The 24975-nt window shown below is 37.3% G+C and overlaps 1 protein-coding gene across 1 annotated transcript in view; it reads left to right on the top strand.

Annotated features, from left to right (window-relative positions):
• Positions 1 to 23082, top strand: part of LOC149546898 (putative glutathione S-transferase parA) — a 59495-nt gene extending 36413 nt beyond the window's left edge. Inside the window, exon 3 of the mRNA XM_089794066.1 lies at positions 22885 to 23082. Within this exon, the coding sequence (XP_089650192.1) occupies positions 22885 to 23082 (198 nt within the window). The remainder of the gene's footprint in view (positions 1 to 22884) is intronic.
• Positions 23083 to 24975: the final 1893 nt, after the last annotated feature.

The following is a 24975-nucleotide window of genomic DNA, read 5'->3' as shown; positions in this document are numbered from 1 at the left end:
CTGCATCATTATTTATTGCTCTATTTCTTAAATCATAGTTACTATGGACTTGTGAAATCATCTCTGCTATAATTCTATCAATTTCCTCTTTGGAGGGCATCCTTAAGCTTGTGAGATCTACATCAGCGGATATAACACATACCTTATCTGTATCATAACTTTCGTCATCTGAAAGCACCTATTGATGATGTAGATGATAAGCAATTTTTTGACTAGTAATATCATTCTCAGACTCTTCTGTATCAGAATCTATCAAATCATCACACATGCTCACCATGTTGCAACTTATATCATCATGGCTCTTATCTTCACTTCCTTCTTCAGGCTGTGGGCCTTGATCTTGGGAAAATGACTGAACAACATCACAATAATCAGCATAATGAGGTGATTGACATACAATGCACCATGGTACATCATCATTCATATTCACAGTGTTCCTTTGAAGGGGATCCGGAGTACCCTTATCCTTCACATTTTGAGTCTGATTGGGAACTGGCTTACCATCTGTCCACTGAGTGGTGTAAGGGTAATTTTGCATTATAGGCTACCTATTGAAATTGTTCTTATTCACAGAGGGTCTTTCAGCAACATTTGGCTTATTAAAATTAGTGGGATTCATCTTCTTAAGCAATTCCAAAACCTGGCTTATAGTGGGTTCTTCTGGCTTCTTTCCTATAGGAGTTTTATCATTCTCCCTTTTATTATTGTTTTTAGGGTTAAAAATCTTTGGATCATCCCTCCTATCTAGTTTACCAGATGCCTTCCTATTATTCTCTATATTTACTGCAATTTTATAGGCATCCCTTAAAGTCTTAGGATCCTTATCCCTCAATTGATAAGCCATTTTACTATTAAAAGCATTGAAATATGTTGTGAGACAGACATCTTCATTCAGGCTCATAACTTGAAATAATCTGTACATACCTTTCTGGAATATTACATTGAAATCAAATGTGGACTCATTTGGATTCTTCTTGATGTTGTTGAACTCATTCAACATGAATCCTACATTAGTGTTGTCTCCATATTTCTCTTTGAACAATTTCTCCAAATCAATCCATGAGGTAATACTGTCATCAGGAAACCTCCTAAACCAATCCCTTGCATCCTCTGTTAGTGAATGCACAAACAATTTCATTACCATATCTTCATGTTCAACTTCATAATCATTCAACATATTAATAAAAATTCTCAAATGTTCTTCGCCTGTAACAACATTATTCCTAAAGAACTTAACCACTTTATCTCTTAAATCAAATGATATGGGATGTGGGGCACTAGGAATACCAGAAAATGATATTTGTCTATACTTTTTTAGGTATACAAGTTTCTTCTAGAAACCAAGAACATTTGAGGTACTAGCTATATTAGCTTGGTTCAGAGGAGCAGCTTGGGATTGTTGAGGTGGGACAAATGGGACTTGGGTGCCAATAGTGGAAGATGAGGTAGGAGCAGATTGGGGTATTCGCTGAGTTGAGATTATTGGACCACTAGATAGTTTAGAAATTGCAGGTGGGATAGACAAATTGGGCCATGAAGCCAATGTAGAATTAGATTTTTCTCCTAGTTTTTGCATCTCGAGCTTCATTCTCAACCTTCTCAAGTTCTTTTGCAAGATCTTCCCTCTCTTTTCAAGCCCTCTCTAGATCTAAATCTAATTTTTACATAGAGAGTTGTATGGATTTGTTTGATTTACCTTGAGGCTCATTTATTTGGATTCCTATAGCCTTGCCTTTCCCCTTATCTCGAGCTTTTGCAGTGGGCTCTACAGGGTCCACTTGAACAGGTTTATAGGCTTGGACTTGAGCAATAACTGGCTCTTGCCTTTGATTTAGGCATTTCTCTTGTTCCTGAACTTTAGCTCTCAGCTTATCAACATCTCCAAAAACATCCTTATGGAGAGTTGTGGTATTTTCTTCTAACTTTTTATTCTGCTCCTTCAAAGCAACCATCCTTCTTAGCAATGCATCTCTTTCTATTATGGCATCCAAAGTGGCTTGCTCCTTTTCCTTTTCAAGATGAATGTGTTTAGCTTCTTCCTCTACAATCCATTTCTTCAAAAAATCTATCTCAGAGTGTACTTCTTTAGGATCTATAGAAGTAGCTTCTGAATCAGTAGGGTTGTCTAGATCTATGAGGTTTGGTTCCACGTATAAGGCTGCTCAGGGATTAAAAGGATTATCAAATGAATTCCTAAATCTTAGCCTATAATTCATGTCTGCTATAGGATCTAGCCTTAATGAAGAAACTCCTACAATGGACACATCCTTATCCTGGAAAACTCTCTCATCAGGTAACAGGGTACTGAAAATGCCTCCTAAGAGTCTTGTGGTTTCGGATTCAGAACTAAGTGAAGAAGACTGCCTTCCTACTACTGGTTGATAATGGGAATTGACAGATGCATTACCTCTAGGTTTCCAAGTGGGATTCAGATCTATCTTTTTCTTATTTTGGTTTTTTCTACCACCTTGGAGTAGATCAGTATACATTGATACATTAGGATTGGTTCTCATGTAAGCTCTTGTGTTCTTTCTCTTGTCAGCCATATTCACCTTCTGTTACAACAAGCACTAGCTTCAAAACCTTGACTAAGTCGCCACCCTATTTCGAGACAAATATGTAATGAAACTTTTTGCTAACTCAAAGAAAATAATACACAAGTAGAAACAAAAGTATTTGGCACAGACAGACCAATCACTGATGTCGTAAGACTGCATCTCTTGCTTGTTAGATAAGACACTTGGACAAGCTGGATGCGTTAGTGTGTAGCTATGGTACTTGGGCTTTATCTTCTTTAAATTCTCAAGGTTTTTCACTAAAAAGTTCCCTTATAACCATGAGTAAAACTTAGATAACATGACACACACGTACATAGCAGGACCAAAGAAACTGCACTACTTTCTCATAGATGTGTTGGACAACTCCCCAGTAGAGTCGCCATTTTGTTGGTATTTTAAAATGCACAAAAAACTACTAAGAGACAAAATGCTTAATACCAAGATAACAGTACATACACAATCTAAAGACTAGCCAATTCTTATTAACAATTGCATATGCAAAGTACTTGGACCCAACTTCAACAAAATCACAGATGGTTTGATGCTCTGTTGGCTCTGCAAAACTAGGGCAGGTATACCCAGGGATGATTCAAAACTGGAATAACTATATGAGGTTTATTCTTAGTTTCATTCTGATTCTCATTTCAAAATCCTCAAAGCATATACATAATTCCTACTAACTTGATAAACACATCCCATAAAATAGATATGGCAAAGAAATCTTCTATAGATCTGCAGATGTTCTTAACAATAGTGGCTAATTGAAGCTAAAATATTCCATGCAGACAAGTGCTAGCAAACTTTGAAGATCTATAAGAAATAAAAGTAAAATTTGATTTGATGATGCATTTGAATAACCATTTATGATATATTTCTCCTCCACCTGAATCAATTTGATCAGTGCCTAATACATTGGGGTTCAGAGTCTATAGAAATTTCTTAGATCTAATTTGTTGCCTTACAACAAATTCTATCAATAATTCTTATCAGAATCTATCATTCAAAATCCTTTTTAATACTAAAGAAATCTCATCACATTCATCAAAGCTTTTATTTAATCCATTGAATTAACAACAATGATAAATGGATATACAACCTAACTAGATTGCATTCAATTGCACAAGCCTTTACTCATACAATATCAAGGTAGCCAAGTACTTAAAAGAAGAAAAAATTCAAAAAGAACTAATATGGGGACAGTTCACAATTGTATTTATTTTCTTTGAAAATTTCATACCATTTACAATAGACTTAGAATGACCTTCAAAAAAGAGACACAGTTCATTCTATATTCATATATTCTAAGAGAATTGATAGAGAAAATACATCATGGATTTGCTTTCAAAATTTTGGACCAAAGACAAACTAAGCAAAACTACTTAGAAGAATAGAATTCAGAATAGAATTCAGACCATTCTTTAGCCTTGGAATCTCACTTAAATAGTGTGAGATGCAACAAGCTTCAGGCTAAAGAAAATGACATGTGTCTTTTAAAAGATACTTGACAAATGTCTATCATAAAAGAGAAAAGAAAATAATAGAAAGCTATTATATCGAACATTCCTTGGTGGGTCCCTTTCTGTTATGCTTCTCAGTTGTTGAAACAAGAAGATATGATCTAATTCATCAATTATTCTTCATCCTTGGAGTAAATAGCCATGAGGTTTGAAAGTGATGTATAATCTTCAGTTACCTGCAAACTTATTTTAACCTAGGGATTTTCCATGTCCTAATTACTAACTAAGAGGGTAACTTTTACTTTTACATCTTCCTCCTCATCATCTTCTGACATTTGTTCTATAAACTAATTTTTCCATTTATTATAAGCATCATCATCTGGCCAATCAAAACTTAGAGCTTCTCTTTGTATGATCATTAAAGAATTTGCACTTTCTTCTAAATCATCAAATTCTTTTCTCATGGTAGTATGAAATAATTGTATCTTTACTAAATCTTCATTTATCTTTTCCCAGAACCAGTGGCTAGTTTCACTCATGATGTTTTTTATTCTTTCATAAAATAACTCATCCAACTCCCTTTTCCACTTTTCCTTTTCCTTTATTGTATCGACAGATTCTAAATCACAAGGAAATAAAGTGAATTTTTCAGCAATATATCGGGAAAAATAGAGTGTTAATCTTCTCTGTAAAGAATCCCTTTTATCATCAAAATTTTCTAGTTTATTTAAAAAATCAAAAATTTTCTCAACTTGATGATAAGGCATTTGGACTGCAGATATATATATGATTGTAATATCATTATTCCTCTCCCTCCACTTCTATGCCAAAGGAGTCAATTTATCCTTATCTCTGTTCAACTCATCCATGAGGGTTGCAATTCTTGTCAACTGATCAAAGAAGGTTGACCATTGTATTTTATCCCTCAAATACATCACACCCTACTTTAATTTTCCTTCATATTGATTTCTTAATTCTATCTGCAACTCATATAATTTGGTTTTTTCTTCTTCAAAGTCCTCTGCAGTATAGAATTGGGGCGTTTTAGGAGTGTTAGGTATTTCAATAATAGGGGTTGCTCCAACCAATGACTGTGAAGGGTATGCAATTCTAGATGCACTGGATTCTCCCACCTTTCTTTTTCCAAGTATCCTCTCCATTTGAGACACTTTATTTTCTAGTGACTGTATCTATACACCCCTTTCCTCATATGCTTTTAAAACTTCTTCAAACCTAGCATTGAGTTGGGTAAACTTATCTTCTTCCTGGCTAGATACAACACCACCCAGTTTCAGCACTTTTGAGGCCATTCCCATTACTTGTTTACTACTTACCTCACCAGCCCTGTATACTGTCAATGTACTAGTATGTTCTGCAGCAAGAAGCTCATGCATCCTAGTATCTTCTCTCTTATCTATGGACCATATAACAAGGGCTTGGTGGTCATCACTAAATTTGACTCCTCTATGAGCCAGTAGTACTTCTTCAGCAGTTGTTAGTTGAACATCGTTCTGCTTCCTTACTAAATAAAAAACAATAGAATTTGCTATATCCCATTTTGGCAGAAGGAGGACTCCTGATTGTCTAACTATTTTCCTCCCAGCTTCAAGAGTAAATTGGATAGAATCACTCAAAAACTTTGATTTTACCTCTCCCTTAATAACCGGGTCCGGTTTATTTGGTTGCTCAGCCTTGATCTTCTCATAGGCTTTCTCAAAATTGTTTGTATTTAATCTCCACAAAAACTAAGCAAAGGCCCTAGGTCTTACAAAATTTTCATCATTAATAAATCTTTTAGAAGGCTGGGCAACAATTGGGTCAATTTTCTTACCTTTGTAATCAGCAATGGTTAGGTCTAAGGAAGGTGTAGGAGGTTCTTGTGGCTCTCCAACATCTAGGTCTGTAGAAGTGACAATCACATCCCCTTCTCCACCCATTTTTCTAAGCTATTCCCTTAGAGATGCATCATCATCTATCTGTATTGGAGACTGGCTTGGGGAGTATTGTTCCTTTTGAGAAGAAGAAGACCCTTGCTCTAATTTTTTCTTTTTGGAGAGCTAGCTGCAGATGGACTTGTAGACCTTGGTTTCTTATGAGGGGGTGCCTATTGCACATTTTGAATCATGACATAACCTGCCCTTTTTTGCAACATTTATTAGCCAGGAGCTACCACATTTCTACAACTTATTCTTCTTTGTATTTCTGCTGCCTTGTCTAGGTGTGCCTCAATAAACATAGCTTTCTTTTCATTCATGGTTTGAATTATTATGGAAAAATTATTCATTAATGCCTATATTTTAGCTCCCCAGTATTTCTTATCTTTCAATGGGTCATACTGGGGGTCAAAAGCATTAATGAATTCCAGATTTTTACTAAAAACTATCCATTTCTCTTTCCTTCATTCTTGCTCCTGCAATGTGAAGATATTTCTGATTATATCTTCTAGATAGTAAACCTAATGTACCATATGGAAAGCTCTCACCCTTTCTTTTAATAGGTCATAGAATCCTTCAGGGTCAATGAATCTGGCGTGAGATTCTGCCATGTTATATCTATTCAAAAATAAATTTAAGTGCTTCCACCCCTTTTTAACAAAGACAAAATCATGCATTACAATATCCATTGGAAAGAAAGTACCCTTCTTGACCAATTCCCTCTCATCTATAGTGCCTATCTGCCATAAGAGCTCAACAATCCCTATCTTCAAAGGCACATGAAATGGTAGCACATGAGGTTTTCCTAAGAAACCATAAACTCTTATCACTGTTGAAACATTGTAGGGAATTATATCCCCCCAGTTATGACTGACAAGTAGCCCTTTAGCATGGTCCTTGGGTCTGACCAATTCTAATAATGCTTGTGGGATTCTAGGGCTATCTCCTCTTAAAAGCAGTCTAAGCTTTGATGTAAAATACCTATCAAATCTTACATAACTAGCATATGTGGCTTCTGAAGTCATATCCACACTCCACAACTACACTAGATTCCTCTCTCCATCCTTTGTTGTTTCCAACTCCATAACCTTGGAGAAGAAAGTATATCCTTTGTATAAGCATACATGCATCATCAATGAATACCAACTGAATGGTTTGTTTACTTTTCCCTTTGCTATTCTAACCAAACCATTGTGAATCTCTTTTGCTGGAAAAGTGGCAAAATCCAGAATGGTACTCATTCCAAATTGAAGGGTTTGAGCAATTATAAGGAGTGCAGAACCTGGAATTTGATCACCTTCATCTATCCCTAAGATCTTGCAAAGAGAAAAATACAGTACTTGAGCTCTCAAATTGAAATTTCTTCTCAACAATGGCTCTGGGGTATTGGCTATGATCACAGGGAAATTACCAACCTTGGTAGCATGCTCTTGTAGTGGCCTTGTTCTTAAGTACATTCGTTGTGCATCATATCTAGCTTGCAAATCATCCATATCAATGATTTCATGCACAGCGTCGTTAGGGTTTAGGTTGAAAACCTCACTGAACTGCTCAGGGAAAACCCTAAAAAGGTTGACCCTAGAATGATTTTTTACCCATCCCATGATAGGATCATACTTCTTTGCTAGGTCCATCAATAAATCACTATCAAAGAAAACAGTGGGGACTATTAATTTTCCAATATCAAATTCCCAAACATTTCTCATAGGAGTGTCCAGTTTTTGCTCTGAAAAGCATTTCTTAAACAACTCTAGACCTCCCATGGAAACCTGGGCATCTCTTATCCAATTAGCTTTGTCATAAAAGCCTTCTGTAACAACTAGTCTAGGATTTTTCGGAATGAGGTCCCTCCCCTTAGTTATTTCATGCACTGATAAGAGGAATTGTTCAAGAAAATCATCATGCATAGAACATTTTAAATAATCCTTTTGTCTAGTAAACTCTTTTTGGGGAGGCATTTTGAATGAAATTTAGGAAATTCACAACAGCATATGTTTCAAATTTACTCAGAAAGTCACAGAGCACTTACCCGCCAGAATTCACACTTCTGCACTCTATGATGTCTTCTGCAATTTTACTAGAGTATTAAACAAAAATTTTTGTGCCCTAGCTCTAAAATCTTGAATGCCCTGATGTTCTTTCTGCGCTTCGATGATTCATTAATGGTGAAATCATGGGTTCTTTTCATAAATTAAAATCGCACACATAAGGTTTGAATCACATTTACTCTCAGTAACCGTTGCCCACAATTTGCACTCAAATTTGAATCCCATCCATAGATTCTATCAAATCAGACAGTTCTGATTTAAAAATAAGAAGCTTTACGGCTATTTAGAAAAAAGCTACATGTCACCAATGTGCTTCCTCGCATTACTTAAAAACCTACAACTTTATAATGCAGGGATGCAGAAACTGTTGATCAAGACAAGATCGACGATCAGACTACTTCACTTTTTATTAACAACCAGCTAGCTGAACTGACTAATAAGAAACCATAATATGAGCTCATACTGTTTGACAACATTCCACACCAGCAGATCCCATATCTTCTTCTGAGCAAGCAAGTATTTGACGTCATCTAGTCCCACTATGACACGCGTCACAAATGTGCTTCCTCGCATTACTTAAATTCCTTTATCTTCATAATGCGAGGATGCGCCAATCGTCGATTTACAAAAGATCATTATGACCACCCCTTTAATGTTTTTCCATACATATATTTGAATAAAAAATCATGATGACCTATAAATTTATAGGGTTTTGTAATTAAAACCACCCCTTTAATGTTTGTCTAGACTAAAGTTCATTAACAATGTGCACATCACCAAGTATGTGGACTAACAACATGGAGCTAATGACATGCCTCTAGAATGGAGTAAATAATTCATTCTCCATACAAGTTTTAAGGATGAACTAGTGCTTAATTACAATGGAGGAGAACAAGAGCTTCAATCAAAGTCATGCTCATTCAAGCCAATAGTGTGGAACCAAAGGCTATTTTTAAAAGGAGTTCTCTTCATCTCAAGATTTTTTCAAGAGTCTTATGTGAGTAAAGGAGATGGAAGTCATATTTCTGTGCTACCCAAACTTGTTATTAAATCTAATATTCCAGTGAAATATGCAATTAAACATGAGAAAGACTCATTTTGGAGTAATATAATTTTATTTTATACTTTATAATTTTCTAATTTTCCACCTTGCAACTACCTAAATGAATATCTCCAAAAAGGTTCGTGGATTAACATGAGATTATATTTTTCCTACTGTATAATGCTCCAAAAGGGGATTTTCTAATTTTTTTTTTGTAAACCCAAATTGTTGTCTATTGTGGAGTCTGATCAATCCCTAAGTGGGAGATAGTTAGTTTGTGGTGACTGATTAGGAAAGTACTATACAATCTTCATAAATTCTTTGGGCCTGACGACATCACCCCAAATTTTTTTTGGGCCCTATTTTATTGAGATTTTGAGACGACATGTAATTATTAATTATAACCCTAAAATGGTAAAATACTTGTATAAATGGGCCTAGGGTTAGGAATTGTTTCATTTTTGTGATGTAAAATTGGTTCTTGCGGTGGTATTGAGCTATAAGGGATTACACATTATAATCGAGTTGTAATCACTAGATCATAATAATATCAGACTTGATGTTTGGTAGATTAGCCCAGGGATTGGGTGAACCATGTTAAATCTTGGTGTCTTGTATTCTTTGTTGTGTGATCTATTATTTTCTGATACTGGTTATATTTGCATGTAATTTTATTTCTGTCTGAGGTTTATTCCTAACACAAATCCCATAAGGCTATAGTTTATACAAAAAAATTAAGGATCAAAAGTTATGAGTTTAAGGTCATTATATAGTGTATGGAGGCCTCTCATACAGAATTTTTGGCACTTTTGAGCCCTATGCTATGTGGCATGTTGTTAAAAAAGTCTTCCTTTTCTTCTTAGCCTGGTCCCCCAAGCCCATAAAATGATAAAAAAAAAATTATGTGTAGACTAATTGAATGTCCTTATTCCAAAAATTAATATTAGAGTGCTCATTTCCATAAATCCTAGTATTGACTTCTTTAAGTTCATTAACTCTAATCTTGGTGACACCTATCTTAATTGACATGTAATATTCCTAGGTAGGGTTAAGAAATGGTACCTCTAAAGAAAGAAAGCACACAAGAAACATGATTGCCTCTATTTTGAAAAAATACCATCTCCTTGGCTTGAAAACTAACCCTAATTTTTCTAATAATCAACATATTACACCTATGATGATAATCAATAGAAAATTAAAAGAAAATAGCAACAACCCCTCTCCAACTTATCAATCCTCCCTTGCATTAAAATATCACCCCTAGTAGAAATGGTTACTAGAATATGTCATCATTGAAGTGTACTTTATTTAGCATATGAGGCATTTTAATAAGACCATTAATCCCTCCCAACCCTCTGTAAAAATCTCTAGTGACAGATTATTATCCTTCCTAAGCTAGTAAGTTAGATTTTGGACTAAGTCAAGGACCCAATAGGAAAATAACCTTACCAAGAATACTCAACAAATTTCTATATAGAGGATTAGAGTAAGACAAGGGAAGAAAAAATCTAAGACCCAACTTCAATGAATGGTCTATATAGTTGTTCCTTTTGAAAAAGTTGACACTTATGCCCAACCTTCAAGTCTGAAAATGTCCTTGGATAGAAAGAGAATTAATTAAATGGTTGTGCCTTCATACTTTTATGTAAGATTTAAAGATGTTGGTCACACTAGGGGTGATGAGGGGATAATCTTTTATCCTTAATGGGAGTGTCTTTAATTGTAGACATAAATAAGTTTATGTGGCTTCTATTCAAACCCTACCCCCTCTTCCCCCTTGACCTTATTAGTGAATCTATTATTAGAAAGTAATGTCCACCAAGATAATTGAGAGGGAAGGTGGGGAGGTCAATTCAATATCCAACTATTAAAAATTTTATGAACTTTGTTAATCCTTAAGAATTTGGACAACATAATCAACAACCTGTAATATCCTCCCCAGATTTGAACTTTGACTTGTAGAAATTTGACTTAAGGAATATTGTCAAACACTTTGTATGAAAACTCATAAAGCTGATTTCCTCAATAAATTGCTTTCCAATGAGTAGATTTATGAACAACTATGAAGTGACATTAAAATGCATAATACACATCATAACATTTTCACAACCACTTGGCACACATTCGACAGTATATGAAAAATCTGGAAACTCTTTCAATCTGCTGATAAAGAGTGATTTTTTAAATGTAGATGTGCACTTATAGCTGCCTTAAAGGCTGCAACAACTATTCAGACTTGTATTCAACAATTATTATGAAAAGTATCAAAATTTGATAGAAGAAACCTAGAATTAGTTGCTGTAGTATTTTGCAGATGTAGTCGGCAGCCTTCCAAACTTCTAATCAGCCAAAAAAACAAGTAAACTTGATACCAACACTGTTCACACCATACTATAGCAAAATACTGTTCATGCCAACTGTAGCAAAATACTCTTCATGTGACACTATAGCAATAACTAACTTCAGATCTGCAACTCAAACCCTTGTAAATTTCTTTATGCGAATGCCCCAAATGAAACCCAGTGTATTTCCTAAAGTGAAAACACCCTTGATCCTCCTGACTGTGTCTTCCAATAGTGAAGAGAATGCTAGCAAAGAGGGATTCCATCCTCCAAGCCCGATAAACGGATATCCAGCAACATAACATTAATCTTCATCCAAGCATACAAAAAAAAGCTCTTCCATTTCTTTTATAGTTTTCTCACAAGAGCTCAATCCTTCATTTTCTCAATGTGGGATAAAACATAACTCCCTTTATGTACCTTATGTCTCCAATGTGTTATAAAAATAAAGGGAACTCTTTTAATTTAAATATTTCCCACAAACTATAGTCTATGCATTAATAAAGTTAAATATTTAAATTTAACTTTATAAAATGGCTTTATCAATGCATAACAAATTTTATCAATGATAAATAAGTTTTCCTGTCGATTTTAAACAATTATCATCGACATACCACTATGACTAAATGTTCGGCCATGTCCAAGATGACTTACTATAAATAGTAAGTATGCCCAAAGTTGCCTCAGAACCCCTCAGAAAGACCTACAACTGAAACTGTCTAGGCCAAATGGCCTCTAAGCCCCTTTAATGTCCTAGTTAGCCTACGAGACTATGGGGAAATAGGCTAACAACAACATCATGCTATGAATGCTAGAAAGGGGACATTACAGTCTGCCCTTCCCAAAATTGCTTGTCCTCAAGCAATTTCAGCTCTGGATGCTACAATATCTTCTCATTTTCCCAAGTAGCATCCTCGACAAGTAGGTTCCTCCACTTCACTAGATACTCCCTGATAGTCCTCCTGCAAAGCACCCTCTCCCTGGAGTCAAGTATGGCCTCGGGAAACAAGATAAGCTTTCCCTCATCATCAAGAGGTGGCAATACTACTGAAGGCACCACATTGTGACCCAATGCCTTCTTAAGGCGTGACACATGGAACATTATGCACTTTACTATCTTCAGGCAACTCCAACTTATAAGCTACTTCGCCCACTCTCTTGATTACTTTGAATGGTCCATAGTAGCGTGGTTTCAATTTCTCTACTCCACTCTTCTTGAGAGAGGAATGTCTATATGGCTGTAACATGAGGTACACCATATCTCCCACCTCAAAAGACCTCTCAACCGTGTGCTGATCAGCATATTGCTTCTGCTAATTTTGTGCTTTTTGCAAATTTTCCTTCAAGGATCGCATAATGTCCTGACACTCCTGTAAAGTATCCTTGGCCTTAGGCACCCTACTGTCCCCAAATAACAAATCTAAAAAATTAGGAGCATCATACCCATACAGTGCCATAAAAGGGGACATTTGAATAGACATATGGAAAGAGGTATTATAGCAGTACTCCCCTAGATGTAGCCACTTCACCCAAGCCTTCTGCTCTCCTGCAATGTAGTTTTGAAGGTACCCCTCAACCCATTTGTTCACTATCTCTGTCTGCCCATCAGTTTGGGGGTGGTAGCTGGTACTCGGAGTGAGCTCTGTTCCACATAACCTGAACAACTCCTGCCAAAAGTGGCTCATAAATCTATTGTCTCTGTCACTGACTATGATCCGTGGTATCCCATGGAGTCTGAATAACTCTCAAAAAAATAGTTCTGTTGTTTGTACTGCTAAATATGTAGACAAAATTGCAAAGAAATGTGAAAATTTTGTCAATCTGTCTACCACAACAAAGATACAATCCCGACCCTGTGTCTTGGGGAGGCCTGTGATAAAATCCATGGAAATGCTATCCCACTTCTTCTTTGGTATGGGGAGGGGCTGTAGTAAACCACCCGAAAAAGAATGTTCCTGTTTGTTCTGCTGACACACAGGGCATTCCCTCACAAACTGAAGCACCTCTGATTTGAGCCCTTTCCAAGTGAAGTGCTCTCTCACTTTCTGATATGTCTTAAGGAATTCGAGATGTCCTACCATTGGTGAATCATGAAATGCCCTCAAAATATTCTACTTCATAGCAGACTCAGGTACTAAATAAATCCTTTCCTTGTAGATAATTAGATCATTTATGACAGTGTATCGACTACCTTGAATAGCTCCCTCAATAATGCTAGATGCCCAACTATCCTTAGCATATTCTGCCAAGATCATCTCTCTCCAATTATCCATGACTATCCCAATAGCAAGCAAATGAGGCCTTCTAGATAAAGCATCTGCAACAATATTTTTCCTCCCTTTGACATAGGCTATGTTGAAATCATAGGCCTGTAATTTACTCAATCATTCTATTGCCTGTCATTAAGGTCCTTCTATCCAAGAAAATGTTTCAAGCCATTATGATCTATTTTTATTGTGAACTGGCTTCCCACTAAGTACTGCTTGAACTTAGCTAGCACGTGCATGATTGCTAGCATCTCTTTGTCGTAGATGCTATAGGTTCTCTCCACACCTCATAATTTTCTACTCTCATATGCGATGGGATGTTCATCTTGCATGAGAACAGCTCCTATGCCCTCTCCCGAGGCATCACACTACAGCTCAAAGGGCCTGGTGAAAGTTGGAATGGCTAAAACAGGACATGTACTCATCAGCTCCTTAAACCTGTCAAAACAATCCTGAGCCCTCTCTGACTACTTGAAACTATCTTTCCATGTCAAATCTGTAAGTGGTGCTACTATCTATGAAAATCCCTTCACAAATTTGTAGTAGAACCCACAAAGCCCAAGAAATCCCTTGAGTTGTGAAGTGTTTCTCGGTGGTGGCCAATCCAGAATGGCCCTGATCTTGTCTGGGTCAACCCGAACACTTCTTGCACTAATAATATGCCCTAGATAGAGCAACTCTATCATCCCAAACTCACATTTACTCATCTTGGCATATAATGACTCCCTCTCTAGAATACTGAGCACTGTATCAATATGCTTCAAATGTTCCTCCCAAGTACGGCTGTATATCAGTATATCATCAAAAAATATCAACACAAACTTCCTCAACTAATCTTTGAACACTCTATTCATACATGACTGGAAAGTGGCAGGGGCATTTGTCAACCCAAAGGGCATGACTAAGAACTCAAAATATCCATAGTGGCATCTAAAAGCTGTCTTCTCCACATCCACCTCTCTAACCCGTATCTGATGGTAGCCAGATCTCAAATCAATCTTGGAGAAGTAGCATGCACCATGCAATTCATCAATAAGCTCATCGATGCGCAGGATAGGGTATCAGTTCTTGATTTTCTTCTTGTTTAACTCCCTATAATTAATGCACATCCTCATTGTACCATCCTTCTTCTTCACCAATACTACTGGAGAAGCGAAAGGACTTTTTCTTGGCCGTATGTGCCCCATGTCAATCAACTCCTTAATTTCCTTTTCTATTTCATCCTTACATCTCTTCGGATGGTGGTAAGGTGTGATGATAACTGGCTTAGCCCCTTCCTCTAATTCAATAACATGCTCAATTCCCCTATCTGGGGGTCTCCCTGGAGGTATCTCACCAAACACCTTAGTATGTTTGGTTATTATTTTTTGTACATTAGGTGGATACTCTTGTTTATGCTGCTCTGTCATCTCAGGCATTACTCTAAACTCTGCTGCCCACTGCACCTGATCATGTCTAAAGAAACTCTGCATCCGCTTGAGTGACACCACTCGAAGTCTCCCATCTGACAAACCTCTAAGCACTATCTTCTTACCATTTTCCTCAAACCTCATTTCCATTTTCTCAAGGTTATATGTAAACTCTACCAGAGACTTCATCCAGTTCATCCCAAGCACCATATCTTGATCACCAATGTTGACCACAAAGAAATCTCCTGTCATGTCATAATCTTCGAAACGAAGCTACAAGTTGGAGATTTTCTTGGTACATTCAATTTTGAAGCCATCGACAACCATCACCTTAAATCCCCTATGCTCCTCTATATGTAGCCCTCTGCGTGTCACAAACTTCTCATCAATGAAGTTATGTGTCGCCCCTATATCAATGAGCGCCACAACTCTCTGTCCATCCAAGGTTCCCCTAACTCTGAAAGTGACGGCCTCCTGTATACTTGAAAACCGAGCTATCGTGCTATCATTGCGTGCTTCCTCCTGTGAAGAACTATCATCATCTCCATCTGATTCAGATGACTGCTCTGAATCTCCATCTACTAACTCTTTGACTGAAAAGTACTCCATCTTCTTAGCTTTTGCTTTCAATGGAAACTTATGTGACAAATCCCAAGGCTCCCTGCAATGAAAAAAAAGCTTCTTCTTCCTAAGATCATTAAGTGTCTCATTGTCCAACCTCTTACTTTCCTCCTTAGCTGGTTGAACCACTTTATGAAAAGGTTTCCTGTCCTTATCTTTCTTTGAAGGAAAACTCTTTGCCTGGAGTTTATTTTTTGAAGATGAAGAGGAATCCATGTCACGAGATTTCTTAATGGCTTCCTGCAAAGTGGGAGGGTTGAGAGCTTTAATCCACCCTCTTAACAAATCAGCTAACCCATCCATAAATAGAACTAGTATCCTCCATTTAGATACATCTGTTACTAACACTGCAAGTTTTTGAAACTCTGAAATGTATGTTTCCAATGATCCCCACTATTTAAGTTGAGCTAACTCCTTGAAATGGAGTTCTAGATCCTTCCTATCAAAACGTTCAATCAGCCTCTCTGTAAACTCCACATGTGAGGTAATGTGTGCATGTCCCATAGTGACCATACCATGATGCCACCACTTGTGTGCTAACCCATCTAGATGAATTGTTGCATACTTAATAGCTTCTTCCTCGGGCATAGGGTTCAATTGAAAGTATGTGTCAAGCTTTTGAACCCAAGCTCTTGCTGTAGACTTTCCTGAGCCATCATAATATGGTAACTCAAGTCTCCCTACTTTCTTCCATAGCTCATAGTTCTGGTTCTTGTCATGTCCACATGGCATATGTTTCATCCGCACATCCATATACTCCCTAAAGGTAATTGCAGCAATAAAATCTGGCCCTCCAACTTTCCAATCTCTCCTCAACTAGTCCTGTATATCAGTAATTTGGGGCTCTAGTATGAGCTTCTCTAGAGCTCTAGGAGGAAATGTAGGAATCATGGGCCTTGAACTCACTATCCTAGCTCGCTAGGGTGCATGACCAAAATTGTTCCCAACTTGTTCATCTCCATTATGTGTCCCATATTGATCATTTCCATTCTGATTGTTACCATTCTGATTATTTCCTCCACCCATGTTAGCATTCAACCCCATTTGACGAGCCATCATCTGCATCATAAGATCCAATCTCTGATTTTGTTCCTGTGCCCTTTGTTCTGCTACTCGCTGACCCTGTACCAAGGTCTCTAATAACTTTAAGAATCTTTCCTCTCCAGGCTCTGGACTGGCATTCCCACCTCCACCTAATCTTGTATTCCTATCATCTCGGTCACCCATATTGCTGTCTTGATCAAAGAATACCTTCGCTGTGTTTGTATGACTGGATTCTATACCCCCCTGTACGGATGAACTAGATTGTTTGCTTTGCAGGTCTGAACTCCTACTTTTTCTTGCTCTCGTATTGTGGAAATTATAAGGCCCCTGTCGCATGCTCAAACATAAATGCTCTGATTTTAGTGTTTTGACATTTCATCAAACACTTTCCCCTCTATCCACCAGTTCCAAATTTCCTATAAGACCTCCACAGGATGGCAGGACTTATAGCTCTAATACCACTGTAATATCCTCCCCTGATTTGAACTTTGACTTGTAGAAATTTAACTTGAGGAATATTGTCAAATACTTTGTATGCAAACTCATAAAACTGATTTCCTCAATAAATTGCTTTCCAATAAGTAGATTTACGAACAACTATGAAGTGACATTAAAATGCATAATACACATCATAACATTTTCACAAACACTTGGCACACATTCAATAGTATATGAAAAGTCTGGAAACTCTTTCAATTTGCTGATAAAGAGTGATTTTTAAAATGTAGATGTGCACTTACAGCTACCTCAAAGGCTGCAACAACTATTCAGACTTGTATTCAACAATTATTATGCAAAGTATCAAAATTTGACAGAAGAAACCTGGAATTAGTTGTCGTAGTATTTTGCAGATGTAGTCAGCAGCCTTCCAAACTTCTAATCAGCCAAAAAAAACAAGTAAACTTGATACCAACAATGTTCATGCCGTACTGTAGCAAAATATTGTTCATGCCAACTATAGCAAAATACTGTTCATGCGGCACTATAGCAATAACTAACTTAAGATCTGCACCTCAAACCCTTGTAAATTTCTTTATGCGAACGCCCCAAATGAAACCCAATGTGTTTCCTGAAGTGAAAACACCCTTGATCCTCCTCACTGTGTCTTCCAATAGCAAAGAGAATGCTAGCAAAGAGGGATTTCATCCTCCAAGCCCGATAAATGGATATCCAACAACATAACATTACTCTTCATCCAAGCATACAAAAAAAAAGCTCTTCCATTTCTTTTATAGTGTTCCCACAAGAGCTCAATCTTTCATTTTCTCCATGTGGGATAAAACATAACTCCCTTTATGTACCTTATGTCTCCAATGTGTTATAAAAATAAAGGGAACTCTTTTAATTTAAATATTACCCACAAACTATAGTCTATGCATTAATAAAGTTAAATATTTAAATTAACTTTATAAAATGGCTTTATCAATGCATAAAAAATCTTATCAATGATAAATAAGTTTTCCTGTCAATTTTAAGCAATTACCATCGACATACCACTATGACTGAATGTTCGGCCATGTGCAAGATGACTTACTATAAATTGTAAGTATGCCCAAAGTTGCCTCAGAACCCCTCAGAAAGACCTGCAACTAAAATTGTCTAGGCCAAATGGCCTCTAAGCCCCTTTAATGTCCTAGTTAGCCTATGGGACTATGGGGAAATAGGCTAACAACAACATCATGCTATGAATGCTAGAAAGGGGACATTACACAACCATAAGAAGACACCCATACATAATAACACTAGATATGTCAATTAAGGATACCCTTGATCAAATAGAAAACCCAAGTGGGGATGGTACCCACAAAATGGTATACTAATATAAAAGTTTCTTGTTCAAGGATGAACTCTTTTAGGAGCCAATAAAATACATTTAGTACATACTAGTCTCTGTTAGGAGACTTTGAATCCCTAGTAGGAGATTCTAACCTTGTTAGGAGTGGTAAAAGGGAGATGGATCTACTATCCAAACAACTTCAAGGGAAAGACCACTAAACTCACTGTCCAAGTGATCTCTGTATTATTCCTTGCAAAATAATTAAAGTGTATAGCCCCTTCTCTTTCCTTTGACCAAACCTACCCTCTTTAGATCTCAATACTAGATCACTAATTTTGGATCCAATAATCCCTTCAATATCTTATTTTCATTTATCAAATACTTCACATATCAAACACTTTAATTCCTCAATTACACTTTACCACAAGGAAAATAACCTTCCTTGATACCATATCATTAACATAATTCCTTAAGTTGGTCTTGAGGCTTTCCCAATTAATCATAATAGGACCATTAAGATATTACTAAATATTACATCTTTTCACAATTACAAATTAATGTCATTTAAAATTCTTTATAACTTCCCCCATGTATGACCTCAAACCTTGTGCACTTGATGATCTCATCATTATGCTTCCTATTTTCATTGTCTAATTGTGCTCATCAGAGTTCTATCTTAGTTAAGAGATACATATCAATCAATAGAAAATACTTATCAGGTACTATGTCCACTTGTTGTGTTCTATAAATCAATCCTATTTTCTTCAATTCATTAACTCTCTATATGCTCACTTTTATATGTGATCAAGATACAATTTAGAACACAAACTTAGCTATGCTTGATATGGTCATCAATACATAGATCATATGACCTTGTTCTCTATCTATTACTCTACTAGTCTCTATAGAAATAGTGCTATGTTGACATCAATGATAAACACAATCATGAATGCAACATGTCAATCATCCTAAAAATATCCCTAAGTATTATAATAATTCTTAGGATACTCCCATAAATAAATACCATCAACACTCATTTTGATAGCCTCCCACTTTGGCATTGATGAAAACATAGATGAAAATATATAAGTTCCATAAATACCAAATCAAGCTCTTTTATTGCTATTGTTGTTCTCTTCATTCTAAATCCTCTTTATCAATCAAATTTGAAATTGATTGGAACACTACTCTATCTATACTTCTCAATTCTTAGGATTGGCATCAATTGTTCACACTCTAGAAACATCTTACATGGATGGAAATTAATTGTTGACAACTTCTCCCCTATAAACATCAATTTTGTTTCTCCACATTGATATCAATCACTTTTTATAGTATTTCTCCCCCATTGTTACAATCTCTCCCACATTATGTTAGAGATATTATATTTTCCATATACAATATTGCCCCCTATACATACATAGAAGATGTTGTTCATCCAATGTTTCCTACATGGACATCAATGAAAAAGTCTTCATTATGTTAATCATCTACTCCAAGTATTCAATTAGATCAAATGTTCAAAGACACTATTCAATGTTAACTAACAAGAGTCCTTGATGACTCTTCTCAACATAGATATGCCCCCATATAGGAAGCTTCAACATTTAATCGAAACAAACAATAGTTCTTTGTACCATTGGACTTATGCACTCTCTATATCTTCTACTTAGAAGTAGGCAAGGGTATAATCCCAAGCATACCTCACAAGTATTCAAATGTATCTTTAGGCAAAGACTTGGTGAAGATATCTACAATTTTATCTTTTATATTTACATATTCTAATCTAATCTCTTTCTCTGCAACTTTCTCCCTTAAAAAATGATACTTAATAGATATAATCTTAGTCTTAGAATGTAACACATGATTCTTAGACATACTCATTGTCCTTGTGTTTTTGATAAGATAAACAGGTTTTAAGGGATCCTAAAACCCAAAAGTTTTACAAAAACAAGGCTGATAATAAGCAAAAGAAGCCCAGCCAAAATAGAGGTCCAACAGTTGAAAATAAGCCTGAAGGCCCAGCGCAAAACAAAGGCCCACAGAAAGGCCAGAAAACAAACAAACTAAAACAAACTACAGAAACCCTATCCAAAAGCCAAAAGCCAAGAAGATGAAAAGACAAAAGACAAGAAAACTAGTCTTTAGTTATCTTCTCCATTTCCTGCATAGTCTGAGCTGCCTCGACTATCTTTTGTTGCTCCTTTGCCATTTGATCCTAGACCTTCTCCATGCTCTAATCCATACTAGTGAACGTACTAATTGTGGCCTTGTCATCATCTGGCCTGGCCTTATCCCTATTCTGTCCTCCCTCCTCCACCAGCATGCCCTTGTCCTTAAGTTTACCAGCAAGGGATTAGATGTTGTTGTTCATCAAACTTAGGAGAGAAATCATATGACTTGCCAGGTTGTGGTTGTAGTTTTCAAGATTTCTTAATCTCCTTTCATTTAAGCTTTCTCTATTATCCTAGTCCTCTTGGCTATCATTGCCTGTCTTATTCTTAATACTTTCCATTTGGAATAACCTTTCTCTAACTTCCTCCAGCTCATGGAAGAGCCATTTGATTGATCTAAAGTTTTCAATCATACTACTGAGGGCATTATTCAGAAGGTTCATTCTAGTCTCCCTTACGTTTTCTGAGATGGCCAAGATAGTTGGGTCTATGAGCTCATTGAGCCTAGGCTACTCCAAGTTGTCCACCAGGATCTGAGGGTTCATAACTTCCCTAAAAATCCCCATAGTAGCAGTCCTCACATTGAAATTTTTCCAGGCCTTTATCCTATTTTTGACTAGCACTTCCCCCTCGTTCTCACCAGTGATGGCATTCACTTTTTCCTCTGAAGGAGGCTGAGATTGGACAGGGGAAAGGGGAAGAGGAATAGCATCTGTCCTCTGATTTCTAGTCTCCTTAGCTCTCACTACCTCCCTCTTCCATTTTTTCCCAAGTTTCTCCTCTTCCAACTCCTCCTCTGACACTTTGTCAGAATCTTCCGTATCCATTTCCTCCTCCTCCTCAGCATAACCCTCTTTTACTTGAGCTTGGCCGTGATCCCTAGGGCTTTTCCTACTGAGAGTTGTAGCTATGGACTATTTCTTGGCTTGACCTTTTTTCTTCATTTCAGAGGAAACATTCTCCTCCTCTTAGCTAATGCTCCCAATGTCATCAGAGTCAGAAGAAAAGATGGAGCTACCTTTGTCAACATCCTCAAATTGAGGAGGGTTTTTGCATATAGACTGAGCTTTGAAATGCTCATGGATGAGGAGCAATAATCCCTCATGCAAAGCAGGGTTAATAGTGGCTTTCTTCTTGAAACTAGAGATTTCCTTGTTCATAGAAGTTAGAAGGTAAAAGGGAATGTAAATTCTTTTCTTATGGCAAAAATGATTTAAAATCACAAAATGGTGAGTTTTGACCCGATCAAACCTAGGGTCTAGGGTAACATAATCAATGAGGGAAAATAAAACATACCTCCAAAACTTCTTTATAGTCTTTGTCACATAGAAAGACTCTTTCTTTTGCAGCTTGTTCATTTCTGCAGAATTTTTCACGAACTCCTTGACAACATTGGACAAAAGTTTCTTGTCCCTCTAGAATTTGAAACCCTCCATAGGGATACCGGTGACCTTCACAACCAACTCCTCTATGATTTGGAAAGAAACCCCATTCACCTTGACCTTGCCATTGTTCTACGAGTTCACCATGCTGTTGGTGACCTCAGGGTCAAAACCATGGAGTTTCTCAAAAAAAATTGCAACCCCACACTTTTCCACTTTTTTCTAGACTTTGCCCATATTCTTCCACTTCTCCACTTCACCTGCCGGCTCCTTTCTATTCCATTCTCTAGGCATGACATCCATTTTTTCTTCAACAATTCTCATGAGCCCAAATCTTTGCAAATTTTTTCCAGCCAAGATTTTGGCTCTATTTCTATTATTGGGTTTGTTATCATTGACCTCTCTAATACAATAGCAAGTGAAAATGATAACGATCCTCCAAACATGTCAACAAGATGAAGAGAATCCATTGAGATTATGAAAACCAAGAAACTTATTATGGCTCATACCAACATCCATTCTTTCTTTATTAAACATGATTACAATTAGATTGACCCATACTTTCGTGGATTTTCTCCAGCTCGATTAGTGACTTAGCCTCCATCAGAATATCTTTTCTAGAATGCCAGGTCATCTCTTTGTCTGCTCCCACCCCTTTGTTAGCAAACCAGTCAGCAACTGGGTTTGCCTCTCTAAACGCATGAGTAACGTGGACCTTCTCAAATTTTGTGAGGGCGGCACATGTCTCATCTGTTATATTTGCAATCAACCACAAGGGAGGGGAGATACCATTAATATTATTAATTATGTTTTTGGAGTCCCCTTCAAGCCAAAGTTTGGAAATGCCAGCTTCAATAGCCAGCTTAACCACACTGCATGTAGCTCTGGCTTCGGCCAAATGGTTGGTTTGGGTTCCAAGCGGGAGAGCAAAGGCCGCAATCCCCTCCCCAAAACTGTTTCTTATAATTCCACCGCTTCTAGTAGGGACAAAGTTGCCCTTATAAGTGCCATCGAAGTTGGCTTTTGACCATCCTTTCAGGGGTAGAATCGATCTAGCATCCTGTCTTTTGGGATCCTTGTCTTTTTCTTTAACCGTCTTCTTGTCCCCTATATCAACTTCCCCCTCCTTCATCACTTGAAGGTTTTCTTTTATGTTTTTCAAAATCTTCCTTCCTAGAATTATTGTCGGCTCCTCTCTGTCCCTGAAAATTCTATTGTTCCTTTCCTTCCAGATGCTCCAGCAGAAGTGAGGCAAAAATCAAGCATAATTGTCCTATCAGCCTGCAATTTTACAAAGGCTTTTCCAATGACTAAAAAAGTTGATAAGGTTATTTGAACAGCACCAAAGAATCTCCATTTCCTGATTAAGAGAATTCCACACCTCCATAGCAAAGTCACATTGGGTGAAGATATGATTTCCCGACTCAGACTAGTTTTTATAGAGCGAGCATCTGCTGGGCATAACATGGCCTCTCTTCATGAGATTATCTTGCATTAGGATTTTGTTCTGAAGGGCCAGCCAATAAAATATGTTGATCTTAGGAGTGAGGCCCATGAGCCAGGCATCCACCCAAGTGGCTTTCTCCTTTAAACCCCAGAGAGAGTTGTAGCCAGAAGCAATAGAATAACTTCCATTAGGATTATCCCTCCAGACTAGCTCATCCTTATTATTACTAGGGATCAAAGCGTTAAGCATAGTCATTATTGGTTTCAAGTCCTCAAAAATGAGGGAAAGGTCTCTCCATTCCTGACCAACCCTATAATTTCTTACTTTGAACCCATATAGCTCCGTGCATTCTTGCACCCATCTCTCAAAAATTGGGTTGTTAGAAAGTGGGCCTTGACATAACCACCTGTCAGACCAAAACTGAATATCCTCCCCATTGCCTAGTTTCCAAGAGACCCTTTCCTTAGACAGGTCCCTAGCCTTCAAGATACCATTCCAAATAGTCAACCCTTTAGGGATGTCGTCATTGAATAAAGTAAAATGAAGAGAGGGTCTTCTGAGGTATTTATTTTCCAGAATGTCTCTCCATTCACCAGTGTTATTGAAGATTCATCAGATTTGTTTTGCAAGAAGTGCCTTATTGAGATGGGTAAGATTTTTGATGCCCAGACCACCATACCTCTTGGGGAGGTAGACCTTCTCCCAGGCAACAAGAGGGTACCTTTTCTTTCCTTCAAGTCTAGTCCATAGAAAGTCTCTTTGGATTTTCTCCATTTTCTCTAGAAATTTCATAGGAATTCCAAAAAGGTTCAGAGCATAAATGGGAAGGTTCTGAAGAGTGGATTTGACCAGTAAACATTTCCTAGCCTGGTTGAGAGAGGCACCTTTCCATCCAACCATCTTCTTGTTGAATCTATCCAGAATACCATTCCAGAAAGAGTCAGGGGGAGAGGAGCCCAAGGGGAGCCCTAGATAGGATGAAGGGAGAGAGCCCACCCCACAACCAAGGATTTTGGCAATTTTCCTTTGTCTAACTTTAGGAGTGTTGACAAAGAAGGTTGAGCTTTTGTTCCAGTTAATCAGCTGTCTAGTCCCTCTGGAGTAAGTATCAAGAACCTCTTTCAAATTCTTAGCTTCTCTCACAGAAGCTTCCCCCCCCCCTCCCCATTATAGTGTCATCCACAAATTGCTGGTGAGTGAAGGGGACATTTCTCAAAGAAGGCTTATTCCCTTTAAGACTTCCATCAAGCTTTTTATGTCCAATAAGCCTCCCAATGCATTCAACTAAAATAATGAAGAGGATAGGTGATAGGGGGTCTCCCTGCCTGAGTCCTCTAGAAGGTTTAAAGAAATCAGAGGGGGCTCCATTAATCAAAACAGCAAGAGAGGAGGTAAACACCAATTGAGAAATGAGTTTACACACTTTATTATCAAAACCGAAGGCCTAAAGGACCTTCCCAAGAAAGGACCAGT

Source organism: Cupressus sempervirens, chromosome 7 (genome assembly GCF_028749045.1).
Source record: "Cupressus sempervirens isolate cs-2001-9-10 chromosome 7, ASM2874904v1, whole genome shotgun sequence".
Lineage (NCBI taxonomy): Eukaryota > Viridiplantae > Streptophyta > Pinopsida > Cupressales > Cupressaceae > Cupressus > Cupressus sempervirens.
This window is presented reverse-complemented; position numbering and strand designations above follow the sequence as displayed.